General features: G+C 39.9%; 1 protein-coding gene across 1 annotated transcript; it reads right to left on the bottom strand.

Moving 5' to 3' along the window:
* Positions 1-1920: 1920 nt before the first annotated feature.
* Positions 1921-6947, bottom strand: LOC306770416 (recoverin-like; the record flags this gene model as incomplete). Its single annotated transcript, XM_079259276.1, has 3 exons — positions 1921-2006; positions 4537-4648; positions 6567-6947. 3 exons carry the CDS (start codon positions 6945-6947, stop codon positions 1921-1923), a joined length of 579 nt encoding a protein of 192 aa, XP_079115402.1.
* Positions 6948-15791: the final 8844 nt, after the last annotated feature.

The raw sequence follows: 15791 nt of genomic DNA, 5'->3' as shown, positions 1-15791 counted from the left end.
TGAGGAGGAGCGGTGTGGTTTTTGTCCTGGTCGTGGAACAGTGGACCAGCATACCCTCTTTGGGGTCCTGGAGGGAGCATGGAAGTTTGTCCAATCAGTCTACATGTGCTTTGTGGACCTGGAGATGGCATTCAATCATGTACCCCAGGGACTCCTGTCGGGGGTACTCTGGTAATATGGGTTGCCGGACTCCCTTGTCCAAGCTGTCCGATCCCTGTACGACAGGTGTCAGAGATTGGTTCGCATTGCCGGTAGTAAGTCGGATTCATTTCCAGTGAGGATTGGACTCCGCCAAGGCTGCCCTTCATCACTGATTCTGGTATTAACTTATATGGACAGAATTTCTAGGTACAGTCGAGGTGTTGAGGGGATCCGGTTTGGTGGCCTCAGGATTGGGTCCTATTTTTGCGGATGATGTGGTCCTTGGCTTCATCTGGTTGTGACATCAAGGTCTCGCTTGAGCTATTTGCGGCCGAGTGTGAAGCGGCTGGGATGAGAATCAGCACCTCCAAATCTGAGACCATGGTCCTCAGTCGGAATAGGGTGGATTGCCTTCCCGGGGTCAGGAGTCAGGTCCTGCCTCAAGTGGAGGAGTTTAAATATCTCGGGGTCTTGTTCACGAGTGAGGGGAGGATGGAGCATGAGATCGTGAGGCAGATCAATGCAGCATATGCAGTAATGTAGACTCTGCGCCAATCCGTTGTGGTGAAGAAGTCGCTGAGCCAGAAGGCAAAGCTCCTTATTTACCTGTCAATCTATGTTCCTACCCTCACCTATGGTCATGAGCTGTGGGTCGGGACTGAAAGAACGAGATCTTGTATACAGACGGCTGAAATGAGTTTTCTCCGCAGGGTGGCCAGGCTCTCCCTTAGAGATAGGGTGAGGAGCTCAGTCATCTCCCAGTCATCTGGGAGGGGCTCAAAGTAGAGTCGCTGCTCCTCTGCATCGAGAGGAGCCAGTTGAGGTGGCTCGGGCATCTGGTCAGTATGTTTCCTGGGCGCCTCCCTAGTGAGGTGTTCCAGACACGTCCCTCTGGGAGGAGACCCAGGGGAAGACCCAGGACACGCTGGAGGGATTATATCTCTCGGCTGGTCCGGGAACACCTTGGGATCCCCCCCCACAGAGTTGGCAAATGTGGCTGGGGAGAGGGAAGTCTGGGCTTCCCTGCTTAGGCTGCTGCCCCACAACCCAACCCCGGATAAGTGGTAGAAGATGGATGGCTGAATGGCACTCTGAATAAACAATCAAATAAAAGAAGACTCAGTTTTATTACAATTCAATTACTTTTTTTATTAATTGACTATACAACAAAGTAAAATCCACGACCAACACTACTCTCATCACTTAAATAGAGCATCAACATGCAACACATGGACGAAGTGCAGATTCTAAATGACAAAGTTAGACAAATATGATGAAAGCCATTGCATATCTTTGACAGGTCAAAGAGGAAACCGGTAAACTATATTTATATAAAAACACACGTCCATTTTTCTTTTTTCCATGTAAACTGAATGAAGAAAACAACCTCAGAAAAAGTCCCATTTTATTGAAATGACATGTATTTTTATGTACTTTGTAGCAGACAAACAGCAGTAAGTGTGTTGTTTCTGTGCAGCGTTGAACATTTGTAACAGTTGCCATGGCGACCGCAAGCAATCAAGAGACTGTCAACTTCCACATTTGAGTTTCATCCGTTTATTTTGATGCACTAAAAACGACGCAGACACACATGCACAGGTAAAAATGTTATAAAACTAAGCAAGAGATTATGTATTGTTAATGTGGGGCAGTGAGGCATTATATTTACACCTCCTGTGTGTTCAGTTTATGGGACGATCCAGCCGCTGCATTAACAGAATGAAGGGTTATATGCAAAAGGAGCGGAGGGAAGGGAGGTGAGTTAGTGTGATTGGGTCGCTATGTTGAAGGCTCGTACTGAATCAAACGAAGAGCTTCTTCGTTGTTCAACAGTCCCTTGATGAACTCTCCCTCTGAAACTCGGTCTGGATGGAGAGAAAATATGTATGTTAACATAAGTTTGCAACAGTAACTGATTCCTATCAATGCCACATAATGAAAAGCCAACATAGAGACTTGGTTTGTGAGAATCTTGCCTGCAGAGGTTAACAAGTCATGAAAAAAAGAGAAAATCCTCTGATTTAATTCTGTTTTGACACCAGAATATTCTGAACAATATCTGAGACAAAGTGCAGAAGCAGTGCCTGAAAATTCAGTAAATCCCCTGATGCATCAGCTTTTAATAAGAGAAATGTTTTCCTGCAACGTTTCTTTTGTTCATTTGTTTCTGAACAGCTGACTCAAGCTCCCATCAAAGCATTTCAACAAGGTAGAGCAGTGTTTCTCAGTGCTGGTCCTCAGGAAATCCTGAATGTTGTAGATAAGGAATGCCCAGCTCCAATCCTCAAGGTCCACAATCCTGAAGGTTTTCTATGTATCCCAGCCCCAACACACCTGACTCAAACTAATCAGTCATTGTGCAGAACTTCATTGGTTGTTGGATCTATTTAATGGAAAACCAGGACAGCGGCCCTCGAGGACTGACTTTGGGCACCCCTGACCGAAATGAACCACCCATTAGCAAAATACATCCTTTGGTGAATCTGAATCAGCTGTGCTAGTGCTGGAAATATGCAAGGTAGGTCTTCTTGAGGACCTGGACTGAGAAACGTTGAGGTGGAGGTTGGACTTTGAGTGGACAGTCAAGACAGTGCTGCACAGTTGGACGTGCCTGGAAGACACGTGCATGGAGAAGGAGAAAATGTTCTGCGTTCATCTTTCAATGTTTTTTTACCTTTTTTTTAAAAAACTTTGTTGATGTTTATGTGCCGTCAGTCACGTATTTTGATTTTATAAAGCCAGTCTTAAAATGCTTTCAGGATGGGACTAAAGATGACCCAGACGATGGAGGATCTGGATGACATAAAATCACTGGATTACCGGTCAAAGACAGTTTCTGCTGTTAGTCTTCAGCAAAAAACACTCCTGGACATAGTTTAGGAGGTGAAAACACTAAAACTCCAGACAACTTTCCTGGAGAAACCAAGTGGCTGACTTGGAGCAGCAAACAAAGATGAACGATGTGATCTTAGCAAACACTTTTTGCAAACACTTGAACATGCGGATCATCACCGGCCCGCATGTTCAACCTGCAGCAGAGGTGAACGGGATTCCAGTTGCATCTTTTTGTCCTGTCCAAGGGAACTGAGGCTGACCAGAACACTCAGCCAAGCTTTAGCTTTTAGCAGGATGTTTAGCTGCAACACGTCCAGATACTGTTACTGCAAAACAAGCTCAAACTCTCACCACCATGCTTGACATGCTTTGTATTTGGTTATGTAACATCTTATTTTTCTGAATTACATTCTCGAATTACTTACTCTATTACAGATTTTGTTCAGTTACTCTTGGTCTTCTTGCTCATTTGTTTTTGGTTCATTCCTTATAATCTAAGTGAGCCATGCTTGCTCACACCTGGATTCAGTCTGCTAATCATCGCACCTGCCCTTTGTTTGTCATTAGTTCTCTTTTGTTTTTGTAAGGTCTGACCTTACAAAACACACAACATATGTCCTGGTTTGGTTTTTTCTTTGGACACTCATGTCGCTTTGGTCGTGTTGATCAGTTAATCTGACTTATTTGTTTTTATTTTCTCTGTCTGTAGGTCTGTTTGTTTTTGGTCACTGTAGCGTCTTTTATTTGATCTGCATGTCAGAAATTTTACAGTTTGTTTTGCTGCAGTTTTGCAGATAAATGTGTAAGACACAATCAGAAAAAAAAACAGAAGAGCTATAAATTTCAGTAAAATAGCAATTATGAATACTGAAAAAATATTCAAAAAAAAGTTTTACAAAAATAAAAAAGGGGGAGTCTTGACTTTTCTCCATTTTCACATTCCCCGACTAAAGACTGAAAGTCTTTAGTAAAGTCTTCCAGGAGTCACAGCATGCTCATCATCAGTCATTAACTTTACGACGGTAACCTGCCTTGTTTCATATCAGGCTTCTAGTGTTGGAATTAATCATATCAAACTTGTTTGGAAATTGCATGATGAGGAAAAAATGCAGAAACTATCTAGTCGCAGTCTTGTAAATAGTGACCCCGCAAGGATCACAGTGTTTGTAAAATCTCAAGTTTGAAACTAAAATGAATTTACAAGCTCTAAGCATTTGTGTTTAGATGTGAGCAGATGGGAACTGATAGTTTTTCAAGAATCTTTTCCAAATCTGCTCAAAGTCTACTGGTGTGGAGGTAGCATTGGAAATAAGGTGGATGCATAAAGGGTGAACTTTTTCATTCACTGATTCTGCATCTTGACCTAATTCAGTGTAGTAATGATTTCATATAATATAAGTTTGCATAAAATAGGATGGAATTCCTTTTACATAGTGCAAAGCAGGGAAAGTCACACGTTATGTAAAAGGAAATTTTACATGCACAGTGAAAAACAGATAATACAGAACAATTTAAACATCAGGTTAAATTTCATGGGCGTTTGATGCCTTTACTGCTCACCGTTGTCGCCCTTATCAAATGCTCTCCAGAGTTTCTCTGCCCTCTTCTCAGGTGTGTTTTCATCCTCGGGCAAATCCTCCACGTCATCTTTAGGAATCAGCTTAAAAATAGCCTGTTAGAGCAAAACAGATGGACGGACACTTTGAAAAGTTGGATTCATGCCTCACTTTTGTTCAAAATGGATAAACATTTCATCTGTCCCGTTGCTGCCATTAATTTGACCTATTTCAGGTAATAATTATAAAACATACAACCGTGATTTATTCTAATGGATGCATGGGGAGGTGGAACCTTTGCTCCTTTTTAATCTTTCAATGTCACATCTATAAACTGATTATCAAGCTCTTGAAAAAAACAGCAACATGTTGCTGCCGAGGATTAAATCCTCCAGCTCTTTGTTCTGTGATTATATTAACTCTAATCTTTTAAATGGAAGTCCGGTTGCTATAAATACACCAATCAGTTGACCACAACATTAAAACATCTGGCATGTCAGGTAACACTGCTCATCCTTTTCCCAAGGAATTTTTTGTTGGGAAATCTGAATTTGGCATTCACAAGTTTTGTAAGTCTGATTACACGACTTTGTGTGCTGGATCAAGTCCTAAAGTGTTGAACTTTTCAGCAGCAACACTGAATGAGCTCATCAGAAACAATGATGAGCAGGATGGATTTTTACTAATTTGTCACAAGTGATGATTCATTAAGGTTAGTTATTAAAAAACTTGAAGAGTTTATATCTTTTCACATCATATTGTTTGGTTACTTTGACAGTGCACCATGAAAAGTTGGAAGATTCATTCATCCGCATGTGTCTAAGCCAAACAGAGGCAATGTGTGTATTGCACATCTCTTTAAGCAAAATATATTGTTATTTTGCTGTTCCTTTACTAAATTCTGAGCATCCAAAGAACATATCAATATATTTGTGAAGTTTTGTTAGGTCCCTCCATAGGAGAACCATCTGCAGTCACAGTTACAAGGTGACTGGTCCAGACCATGTAGGATTCAAGGAGCCAATGCGCTACACAAGAGTTAAACAGTTATTTTTACTCATACAGTTTTCACTTCCGTGCCTCTAGTCCGAGTACAAGCAGAGACAAATTCCTTGCAGATGCGCCTTTACTCAGCCATCTTCCTAGTCTCCATTAGTCCCTGGCAATATTTGGTGTGAAAGTGCCTTAAATTGCCCCATACACATAATACAGGACCCCGCGATGGACTGGCGAGCTGTACCCTGCCTTTCACCCAAAGACTGCTGGGAGAGCTTCCTCACGACCCTTCATTGGATTAAGCAGTTAGGATAATGAACATAACACAGGATTCAGTTCTAACATGTTTGATTGCTTCCTTTATAGGTCACCGCCTGGCATCTATCCAGCCATTGTATCAATATAGTCAACATTTTAGCTTCAAAGTTGACAGCAATTTTGACCAATCTTGACTGTTTCTGCTACCTGAGGCTTTCTGACTAGACATGGCCACAAAGCAGGTGGTTTAGACATTTGGCCCTTTGCCCAAGTTAGCATTCAAACTGAAAGCTGGGTTAGTAGTGGTTAAGAAGGATAATTGCAATCCGTACACACAGATTTGCGTACCATATCCACAGATTAATAGTCTTTTTTAAGAGCAGAAGGAAGATCAGCGCTAATTTACTCTTGCTATCAAACACCATGTGACAACTATTACTGTAATTGACTAACAGCAGTCTTTACTGTGACTTTTAAGTATAAGCTCAGCTTAGCTTGACCCAATACAAGCTGTGCGATGGAGTCTATAAAAAGATTTGCTGTCAGATTTCAGCAATACTTCAATTGGTTTTAGAGTCACTGCTCTGATCAATATCTTACTTTGTGGTTGCAAAAACAGCTGGATGCTCAAAGCAAATTCCATTCTATGCAGATGATGTTGTTGTGTACGTCTTAGTTTGCAACCGCTACTTGTAGTCCTAGTATCATAACAAAACAACTCAAACCACTCAACTATTGTTTCAAACAGTCCAAACAGAGTATGTTCTTCTCCAAACTTACTGCACAGATTTCTTTGACTTCTGACTTGGTGATGTATCCATTCTTGTCCACATCGAACAGCGAGAAAGCCCATTCTAGTTTCCTGGTGGTCTTCCCCGTCGATGTCATGTGGAGGGCAATGATGTACTCCTTGAAGTCCAGTGTGCCGTCATCATTGGTGTCAAAGGAGCGGAAGACATGTTGGGCATATGGATTTGCTTCACTGTCAGGAAAGAACTTGGTGTAGATGGTCTGAAACTCTTCTTTCGAGATGCGGCCTGATGGACACTGCTTCTTGAAGTTTTCGTACCACTGGTATATCTCAGTCTCTGAGAACTTGGTGGTGAGCTTCAGGTCCTCGAGGATTTCCTTGGACACACAAGTGCTCTTACTGTTACCCATCACTGAAGATATTCGCTCTTGAGGTAGAACAAGTTGAGGATTTGTCACTTTAGGCTCTTCTGTGGCACTTATAGCGCACCTTTATTTTAAGGGATGACCTCCTCTGCACTGACAAGGTGGTAAACTGTAACTGTTCCTGAGATGCAGCCTTGGTACTCCTCCAGATCTTGGTCCTAACCTGCAATTCAGCCCACAGACGCAAATGCTGTGAAAAGAGCAGAAGCCATTTGGTAAGCCAATCAACAGCGAGTAAAACCAGCATGAAGTGTCAACGGCCATGATCCTAGGTTAAGTACATGTTTATCTTGGACTGAAGTGCTGTACATAAGACTGTTTTGACATCTCTGGAAACCTTGGCTATTTTCAGACCAAGATTGGCACATAAGAGACAGAGTAAACATGATTGCTGTCTTATTAGTTCAGTGCATTGTAATAGGAAATACTGGTTGAGTTTTGTTCCATACTTGTCTTCATGCGATATAACTATGCAGCAGCTTTCCCAGTACTTGTCAAACTGAGACTAAACTGGGATTAAGTGTTGTTTACAAAAAGTGCCAACATTTATCCAAACTTTTGTGTGTCTGACCTACATGACCATTTTGCTTAAACACATGGAGTTGTTTACTAGTGATGATGCTCACAAATCAGTGCCATACTGTTGCAAAAAAGAATATATTCTCTTATTAAAACAAATTTGGAGCCTCACATGTCTGTTCCAAAAAAAAAAAAAAAAAAAAAAAAAAACAATAAAAGATATATATATTATTTCTATATTTATATCCTACAGAGATAAAATATTGTTCATACATTTTTTTCCATGCTGATTATTTTTTCTTTCTTTTTTCTTTCTTAAATTGTTCAGTGTCACAACAATCAGAATGATGATCTGGCTGATCTTGTGCTAAACTAATTTGTGGATTCTTGACAATTCAGTATGACGCTTTATTTTTAAATTTGTCTTTGGCTGAATTTACATATTACTACTGTTCCTGACAAGGAGAGTGAGGACAAAAGACAGAAAATGGTAAACAACAACAAAATGGTTAACATCAGCTGCTAAACTTGACAGGAAACCCCAAAACCACCTGCGACAATCATGAGGAGCACCAATTAAAACACGTACAAACTGAGAGAATAATCATGAATTATAATGGCAAAAACATCAGCAACAGAGAAAAAACATATGACATAGTGACTGTATAAGCATGCAGATTAGTAAATGTGGAGGCAAAAAAATCCTGATCAGAATCCAGGAGACCAGCCACTATCTCAGAGCACAAACGCAAGCCAGACCACCACAGAGATGACCACATATCAGCCCAGGAAGGCCCAAACCAGAGCTGCCATGTGGCCATGAGGCACAGGCCCCAGGAAGCAAGGGAAAGCAGCTGCTGGCCCCCCAAAAGCAAGCTGAGTGCAGGGGCCCAGAAGCCCAAAAGCCACCCATCTCCACATGCCAGTCTCCCTGCCAAATTTTCAAGTTTGGTCAGACCACTCTGACCTTGCACGTCACTGGAATGTCCTGTTTATCCAAACAGCACACAGAGGAAAACTTTTAACTTGTACATGAAGATTAATGAAAAACATCTATGTAAGATTAATAAAAGATTATCATAATATGAACTGAAAATATTATAACAACTGAAATTCCCAACACCCTGACAAATGACAAGGAGGACCATGTCCTCAGTCACCCAACGAGGGTCAGCTCCAGATCTGGCTTCAGAAGCTGGAGCCTATCATGGCAACTAGCAGGCAAGAGGCAGGATACACCCTGAAAAGAGTCCCAGTCCATCACAGGTCATTTTTAAAGGGGAAAAAATGTGGCATCACTTTTTAAGTAACTCAAGCCGCGACTGGTTAAATTAATAGAGCTGGATCTGTAGCAGGTGTAGCAGGGAGACTATTTTTGGGCTTATGGATCGCTGAGCCTGAGCAAGCTGGACCTTATTAGGCTCATAAAGAAAGGAACACCTTCTTCCAAATCTGCTGACAAGTAGCTGCACAAGAAGAACTCATGAAACGGTTCAGATGACCAGCCTCCATATTGACCTTTAGTCCTGATCAGAACTCTAAAACATGTATTTTACAGTATTAAAACAAACAAGATATCTTTAAACTAAGAGGCTGCGGCTGCTGCGACTTTTGCTGCGGCAATGAATCTCATCAAAAAACTGAAACAGTCTGAATTAAAGTCAACCCAACCTGCATCGAGAATTGATGGGACCTTCTGTCACCTACAACAAATCTCCCTCCCATGATGTTCTCCTTGTAACATTTGGATTGTTTGAAATCACTCTTGTTTTGTCATATAATAATAATAATAAAAATAATAATAGAAACAACAATAACCATCCTCGTTCCCTTTCAGCTTTCTCATTGGGGTCACAGTGCAGCACCTGCTCCAACCTACCGCATGTAAGTGGGAACATGTTTTTTGTTAGCACATGTTTCAAGCCAGATATCCTTCCTGACACAACTCCTGCATTCATCTGGCTTGGAACCACCCCTCAGTGAACACTGACTCGCATCCTCCTCGGGGCTACATCGAACAGAAACAACAATAACGATATTCGCAAATGCCTAATAATGCAGATGTAATATGGTTGGAATTTTTTCATTTTGCATCATTCAACGTCTTTTTATTTATTCTTTATTCATTTGTTTTTCTTTTATCTTTCTTGCATTTTATTGTTTTCCACAGAATCTATTTAGAAAAAAAAATGGAAAATAAAAACTAATGTTATATCTGTTTCTCTCGTTTTTCCAAGCAAATGAAGTATTAATCCTTGATCAGGCACTCAATGAAATACCTTGAAATTAGACATTTTAACCTAAAGTTGTCCTTCTGGTATGTACTGAAACCTCCATTCTGTTGTTACATTGACAAAAAAAAGTTTCATGCTGAATATGAAAGAAAACAAAGTGATCAAAAATAGTCACTTGCTGCATAAAGGGTTAATGAAGGCGCTCTGAATCAAAATCTCCTCCAGAATCAACAAAGTGTCTTTTTTATTTGCATTTTGTCAGGCGACATCTTTTCATGTTTTTTATTCTTAAGCAGGATGGCCCAATAATTTCAGGGCCCAACCCATAATAATAACTTTGAATAATAACTTTATGAAAAATAATAGCTAAAATCTTGTGCATGCATGCAAACAAAGCTTGACATTGAACTTCTAGTTCAGTTTGTTGTGGGGCGTCACTAAATATCTTGACAGTCTGCTGCAGTTTAAGGTTCAATCTGAATGAAAAATGTACTAAAAACAAGGAAGTTCCCCTGCTTGATATTACTTTTGGTTAAAGGAAAAAAGCTGCTTTTGTTTCTTATATACAATGGAGGCTCCATGAATGAATCATCTTAAAACATTCTGTAATTCCTACATGATTAAACAAGAAAAAAATGCAATAATATCAATATCAAACAAGCTTATAATAATCAGTTTTCCTTTTAACTACAGATTACTATTATTTCAGTCTCTTGGTAAACTAATCTACAAGCAATCAATACTATTAGCTGCAGTCGATAATAAATCAAATCTAAAGTAAAACAGCGGACACTGGTCTGACAAATAAAACTTATCCAGCTCTCCTTAGATCCTACCTGTGCGACAGAAGACTTCAGAGGAAAAGGTGATGATCTGTCTGTGAGCAGCAGAGGAAATCTGCCTCCACCTGCTGAGATACAGTAATTGAATTAAAGTCAACCCACCCCACCCACCCCCAGAGGCGGAGCCACTGCATGAAAACCCCACAGCTCTGAGTTGAGACGTTAGTCACATTGCTCACATTCAGTGTTTTTCCAGGAAGGAAATTCCATGTAAGGAAACAAAGATTTCAACAAGCATGTGTGGTTTGTTTTATATATTTTTTGGTCAGATATTTGAAAAACAAACAAGTAAAAAGTTGTCCTGGCCTTTATTGTGGTCAAACCTGACAAAAACAAACCTGATAAATGAGGCTGATCCAGAATGAAAATGTTCATTTTGCACATTTTTGGACTAAAGAAAGAAATTAGACATGGCAACAAATAACAAAAAAAACACAAACAATGTTTCTAATTAATAAATAAATAAATCACAGAAGAGTTGAGATTGTAGACTAACGTCTCACAGAGTTGAAGAGGCTTTCCAGGCGTTTAAAAGCTTGTATCTGCAGATGTGCACTCTTAAAGTAACTTGTGTCTTACGGATGCCACAGCCAATGCATGATCTCTTCTACGCTTTAAAGTGGAACATTGTGGGGAATAGACATATAACATACATAGAACATATTACAAGCTACTTAAATCTTATTGTTTAAAAATACAGCCCACTTCTTAATCAAAATAAAAATCTTAATTCATAATAAAATGAACTTTATACTATGGAAACAGAGCCAAGGACATATTTAATTATAGCATATGGAATGCATTCAAAATGAGCAAAATCTTAATAAAACGTAAAAATAATATAAACGTTATAGACAGAATCTTAAAAAATAAGAAAATGTACATCTGGAAGTTGATGAAGTTTGGCAAAAACTGTAACTCTTACTGTCCTTGTATGCACATTTAAAAACAAAAAAATTTATCAGATATGATTTTAATAGTTTAAATTCCTTAATTGCATGATACAATACAAATAAATATGTCATTTTAACTAATTCTGCTAGACTTTATCTTAGCTGTTTTTTAAACATTTTATTATTATTATTATTATTTTTTACCCTTATGCATTATTTATTATTTTAGATTAAAATGTATTTATTTTTATGTTTTTTCACATATTGGTTGTGTTACACAAAAATTAAATACAGAGAATCAGATTTGCAGCTGGTTTTTATTGAATGTTTCACAGTGATTAGTTTTATTTAAAGCATATTGATGGGTTATACTGGAACAAATTTTCATGTGTTTTTTTTCTGCCAGCAGTCGACTGTATGATGGCTTTCAGAAATCAATCAGCTTGTAAAAAAGCAAATATACTCGATTCAATAAAAGTGCAGTGTTTTCCAAGATCTTGGGTCTTGGATCTTAGGCCTTGGATCTTGGGTCTTGGGTCAGGTCACGCCTTAGCTGTTTAAATCCAGCATGTGCTGGTGGGAGGGGTGCGGGGGGACGGCTCTGCTGCAGTCAGTATGAGATTTGAATGTGCTTAACTGCGTGTTTACAGCTGAATGCACCAAACGCTTTGCTGTGACTGAGTGTAAAACAACCAGAAAAAGACTCCTAGGTGGGAATTGCAGTGAGAAGCTGGAGCCAAACAGTCATGAGACATTTCTGTTCCCTAAAACCAAACTACAGGAGCTACAAGCCATCCTTTCAGTTTCTGCAGATCCAGTCAGCACAGAATCTCACCACCAGAAACAAGGGCCGAAAGAATCTGCGGCCATCTTCTGCTGTGTTTGTCTCGTAATGTAGGACCTTAAGCTCTCTTTCCTAACAGCTGATCTCTCTTCGGCTGTAAACAACACAGCTTAATTCCTGGACTGATTTCATAAAGCTGCCTCTGTCTTGGCACCGTTTGCCACAGCTCCACAGGTGATTTGGATTTCTCATCTCACAGCCAAGGCTTTTCAGAGCTCCACCAGGGAGGCTGGGGAGGCAGAACCAGCGTCACCTTTTAAGTAAAATAAATTCTATGAAGAGACTTTCTCATTCACAGAACGCATGCAAAGATTTGGAGACACACTAGTCACATCAGCTTTCCTCTCAGTAGCAAAGCAGATGTAAGGAAATGTTTTAAAAAGTTACTTTTAGATCGATCGCAGCTGGAAGCTGATAGAAAAGCTGAAGGGAAACCTTGTGAAGGAAGAAAACAACTGTGGTGGACATCCACATGAGAGGAATTTAGAGCACTTTTCCTCTTTGGGACTTGGAGAACCTGCAGAGGTGTTGCTTATCAACACGTAAGTCAGGCAAATGCTTGGGGCCCTGAGTGAGAATGGGGGGGTCTCCAAGGGCCAACCAGGTTTAAATCAAGACGTATCAGTGGCTACGTGGAGAGTTTGCAACAACAGCGGCCGGCCACTGCAGAGCTCCCAAAGGGGCCCAACCTCCTCTTCTCGGTTTAGCCGTGAGCAGCGACGCATCTTATGTAAACAAGCAGGAGAAAGCAGGTTTATAAAAACAACTTTCTATCTGGCAGCTGCTAAAGAAAGACACAAAAAAAACAGGAAGAGTAAAGGAGAGCAGCACTGTGGCAAGTAGCGCAGATAATCCAGGAGCTAATTTAGCTCAGAGCAGCTCAGTCTGTCCTCCTCATGACTAGCTGGGTGTCAGAAGGCTACAAATAAAAACAACTTGGATAAAATCAAATGGAAGCTGTCGAGTTTAGATTCACTGTAAAGCTAAAAATATTCAATTATAGAATTACAGGTGGGAAATGTGATATATCCTCCTGAGAGCCAGAAAAAAAATTGTTAAATGTTTTTATGTATATAGAATAAATGTGAGTCTTCTAAAAAGCAAATTGCAAAGAATTTTTAATATTGTTAATATTTTCTTGATGTCCACTGTGGACATCAGGACTTCTTTGTTCTCAAATAACATTTATTGAATAAATAAATATAGAAAAATCTGATAAAAATGTCTCTTACAATACAAAACCAATTCTACAATTCATTAAAAACATGAATATTTAACAGAAAATACAACATTTTTTAAAATTTATTATATCGTCATACGGTGGTGTCACTCATAACAATCAGAAATGTTGTTGGTCCAGAAGAACATGCTGCATTTTACGCGTATGTTTTATAAAATTAAAGAAAAGGGGAGTGCTGGATATTTTTTTTCTGTTAAACATGTCATTTTCCATGGGTTTTTTCTTTTTATTCTTGGTTGGCACTACTTCAACTCTTCATCCACAGCAAATGCCAACAAAAACGTAACGTCCACTGCCTTCTTGGCAGAGGTTAAATCCAAGTTCCACTAAATTGATGAGCTAATTGCCAAATCTGTGCTTATTGGTTGCTACTAACGATAGTCCCAATGACCATGATTAATGACAGCAAATTTTTTAAAAATGTGCAAACCATCCTGCGTTGGAAGAGCTGAGAAGCAGAGGAATGTGGAGGCTGAAAGAAAGCACCTGAGGAGGGAGGGAGGGGGGAAAATGTCAGATATTTCCTTCCCAGCAGCAGAGTGCAGTGGCTGAGTGATAGAAGTGAGACAAGTGGTGTGTTAAAAGCTGTAAACTTTTATCTGGACATACCGTTCTCATCTAAACGTTGCTGTGATTGGTTGCCATCAGTCCAAACAGACAGCTGGCTATTCCAACCTTGTATATTCAGGTCTGATATGGGATTCCCAAAACAACCTGTGTTAAATAGACAGGTGTTTTCTTGCAGGCTTGGGCACATCTGTCCACATCTGTCCCAGAAACGGCTGTAAACTGAGCCAATGTGGACCATTTTCCTAGTCCAGGGTAGAAGATGATCAGTGTCAGTGCTTTATATATTCCTGGTTAAATGTTGATGCTGGAGGTTTTTGTTCACATCTTCATATGAAGCGTGTGGATCTGTTTCTGTTTACATGCTAATAACATGGCTTATTTTACTGCATGAAAAATGTAGCGATGCAGAGCTAAATGTGCCTCCCCAGGTGGGTTGCTGCATGGAAAAGTTAGGGAACACATCGTAAGGTTGGACAGTTTGTTTTCCAAGCTGAGATGAAGAAGGTGACGTCGCTGTGGACCACTTTGTGTTTGGACTGCTGCGTGTTTACTGTGGTAAACTGGAGGCTGAATTACTTACAGAGGAAAATAAAAAAATAAAAAAATCATGTTTAGCTCAATAAAATATCACATCGTTAACAGGAGTCATGTTGTATTGAGCGTTTTGATTAGGATGGGGGCGAGGGGGGGGACATTGGACTGGTGGCTTTGGTGATTGCTTGGCCTGTGTGTGAACACATGAACATATCAGTTGGGATGGTCTTGGCAACTGTGTGTCTCCTAGCACGACTTTTATACTTTCAAGTTATTAGTAACTAGTTTAGGTTGGGGGGGCAGTGGCTCAGGAGGTGGAGCAAGTTGTTTACTAGCCTGAAGGTTGATGGTTCAAGATGGTGCAGGCACAAACCAGTGTTCTCCGAGGGCCGGTGGGGGCCCAGATAAATGCAGGGCTTGTGTCAGGAAGGGCAAATGCGTCTTTGTACTGGGTCGGTAGGAGCAGATGATTGGCTGTGGCGACCCCTTGAGAAAGGGACAAGGCTGACAGGGAAGGAGGAGGAGTCAGTTTATTTTGATCAAGTACAGCTAACAGAAGTTTCATGTATACATGAAATATAAGTAAGTAGTTCATGGGGAAAGAGCTGGAGTCTAATATGGCTGCTAATCTGTAATGAGGTTGTTATAGTATGAAATATGATGAGTCAATCTGCCATCCTGGTTCATAATCAATACATTTTCTCATTTATAGCACACCTTAAAAACTTAAAAAATCTCCTGCGCCTAAATGGTTAAATACATTTAAAAGAACAATGATGAAAAATAACAAAAGTATCAACTACTTTTTGTATATTAGCTTAATTTTTTTTCATTTATTATCTTTTAAATTTCACTGTAGAAAGAACGTTTCATTTCAGACACACTTTGGCTTTATTTCGCAGCAGAATTTGGGTTAATTTAACCATTTATTGCATTAAAACGAGAATAAATGAAAGGTAATAGAAGAGAAAAATAAAGATTACACAGCTTAGCGACTACCTGTTTGATGCTCTGCTATGTCACGCCTCATTATCATCTTTCCTGGAGTAAAGACTCCATTTCGGAAGTCTGGATTTATTGGATTAGTGGTTCCTTAACTCTGAAAATAAGTCTTCCCACTTGCAGCCGCAGTCTCACCTTTAACCTATCACCC

The sequence above is a fragment of the Telmatherina bonti genome (genome assembly GCF_933228915.1).
Source record: "Telmatherina bonti genome assembly, chromosome: 19".
Lineage (NCBI taxonomy): Eukaryota > Metazoa > Chordata > Actinopteri > Atheriniformes > Telmatherinidae > Telmatherina > Telmatherina bonti.
The sequence above is the reverse complement of the archived record's forward strand: the minus strand, read 5'-3'. Positions and strand labels throughout refer to the sequence as shown.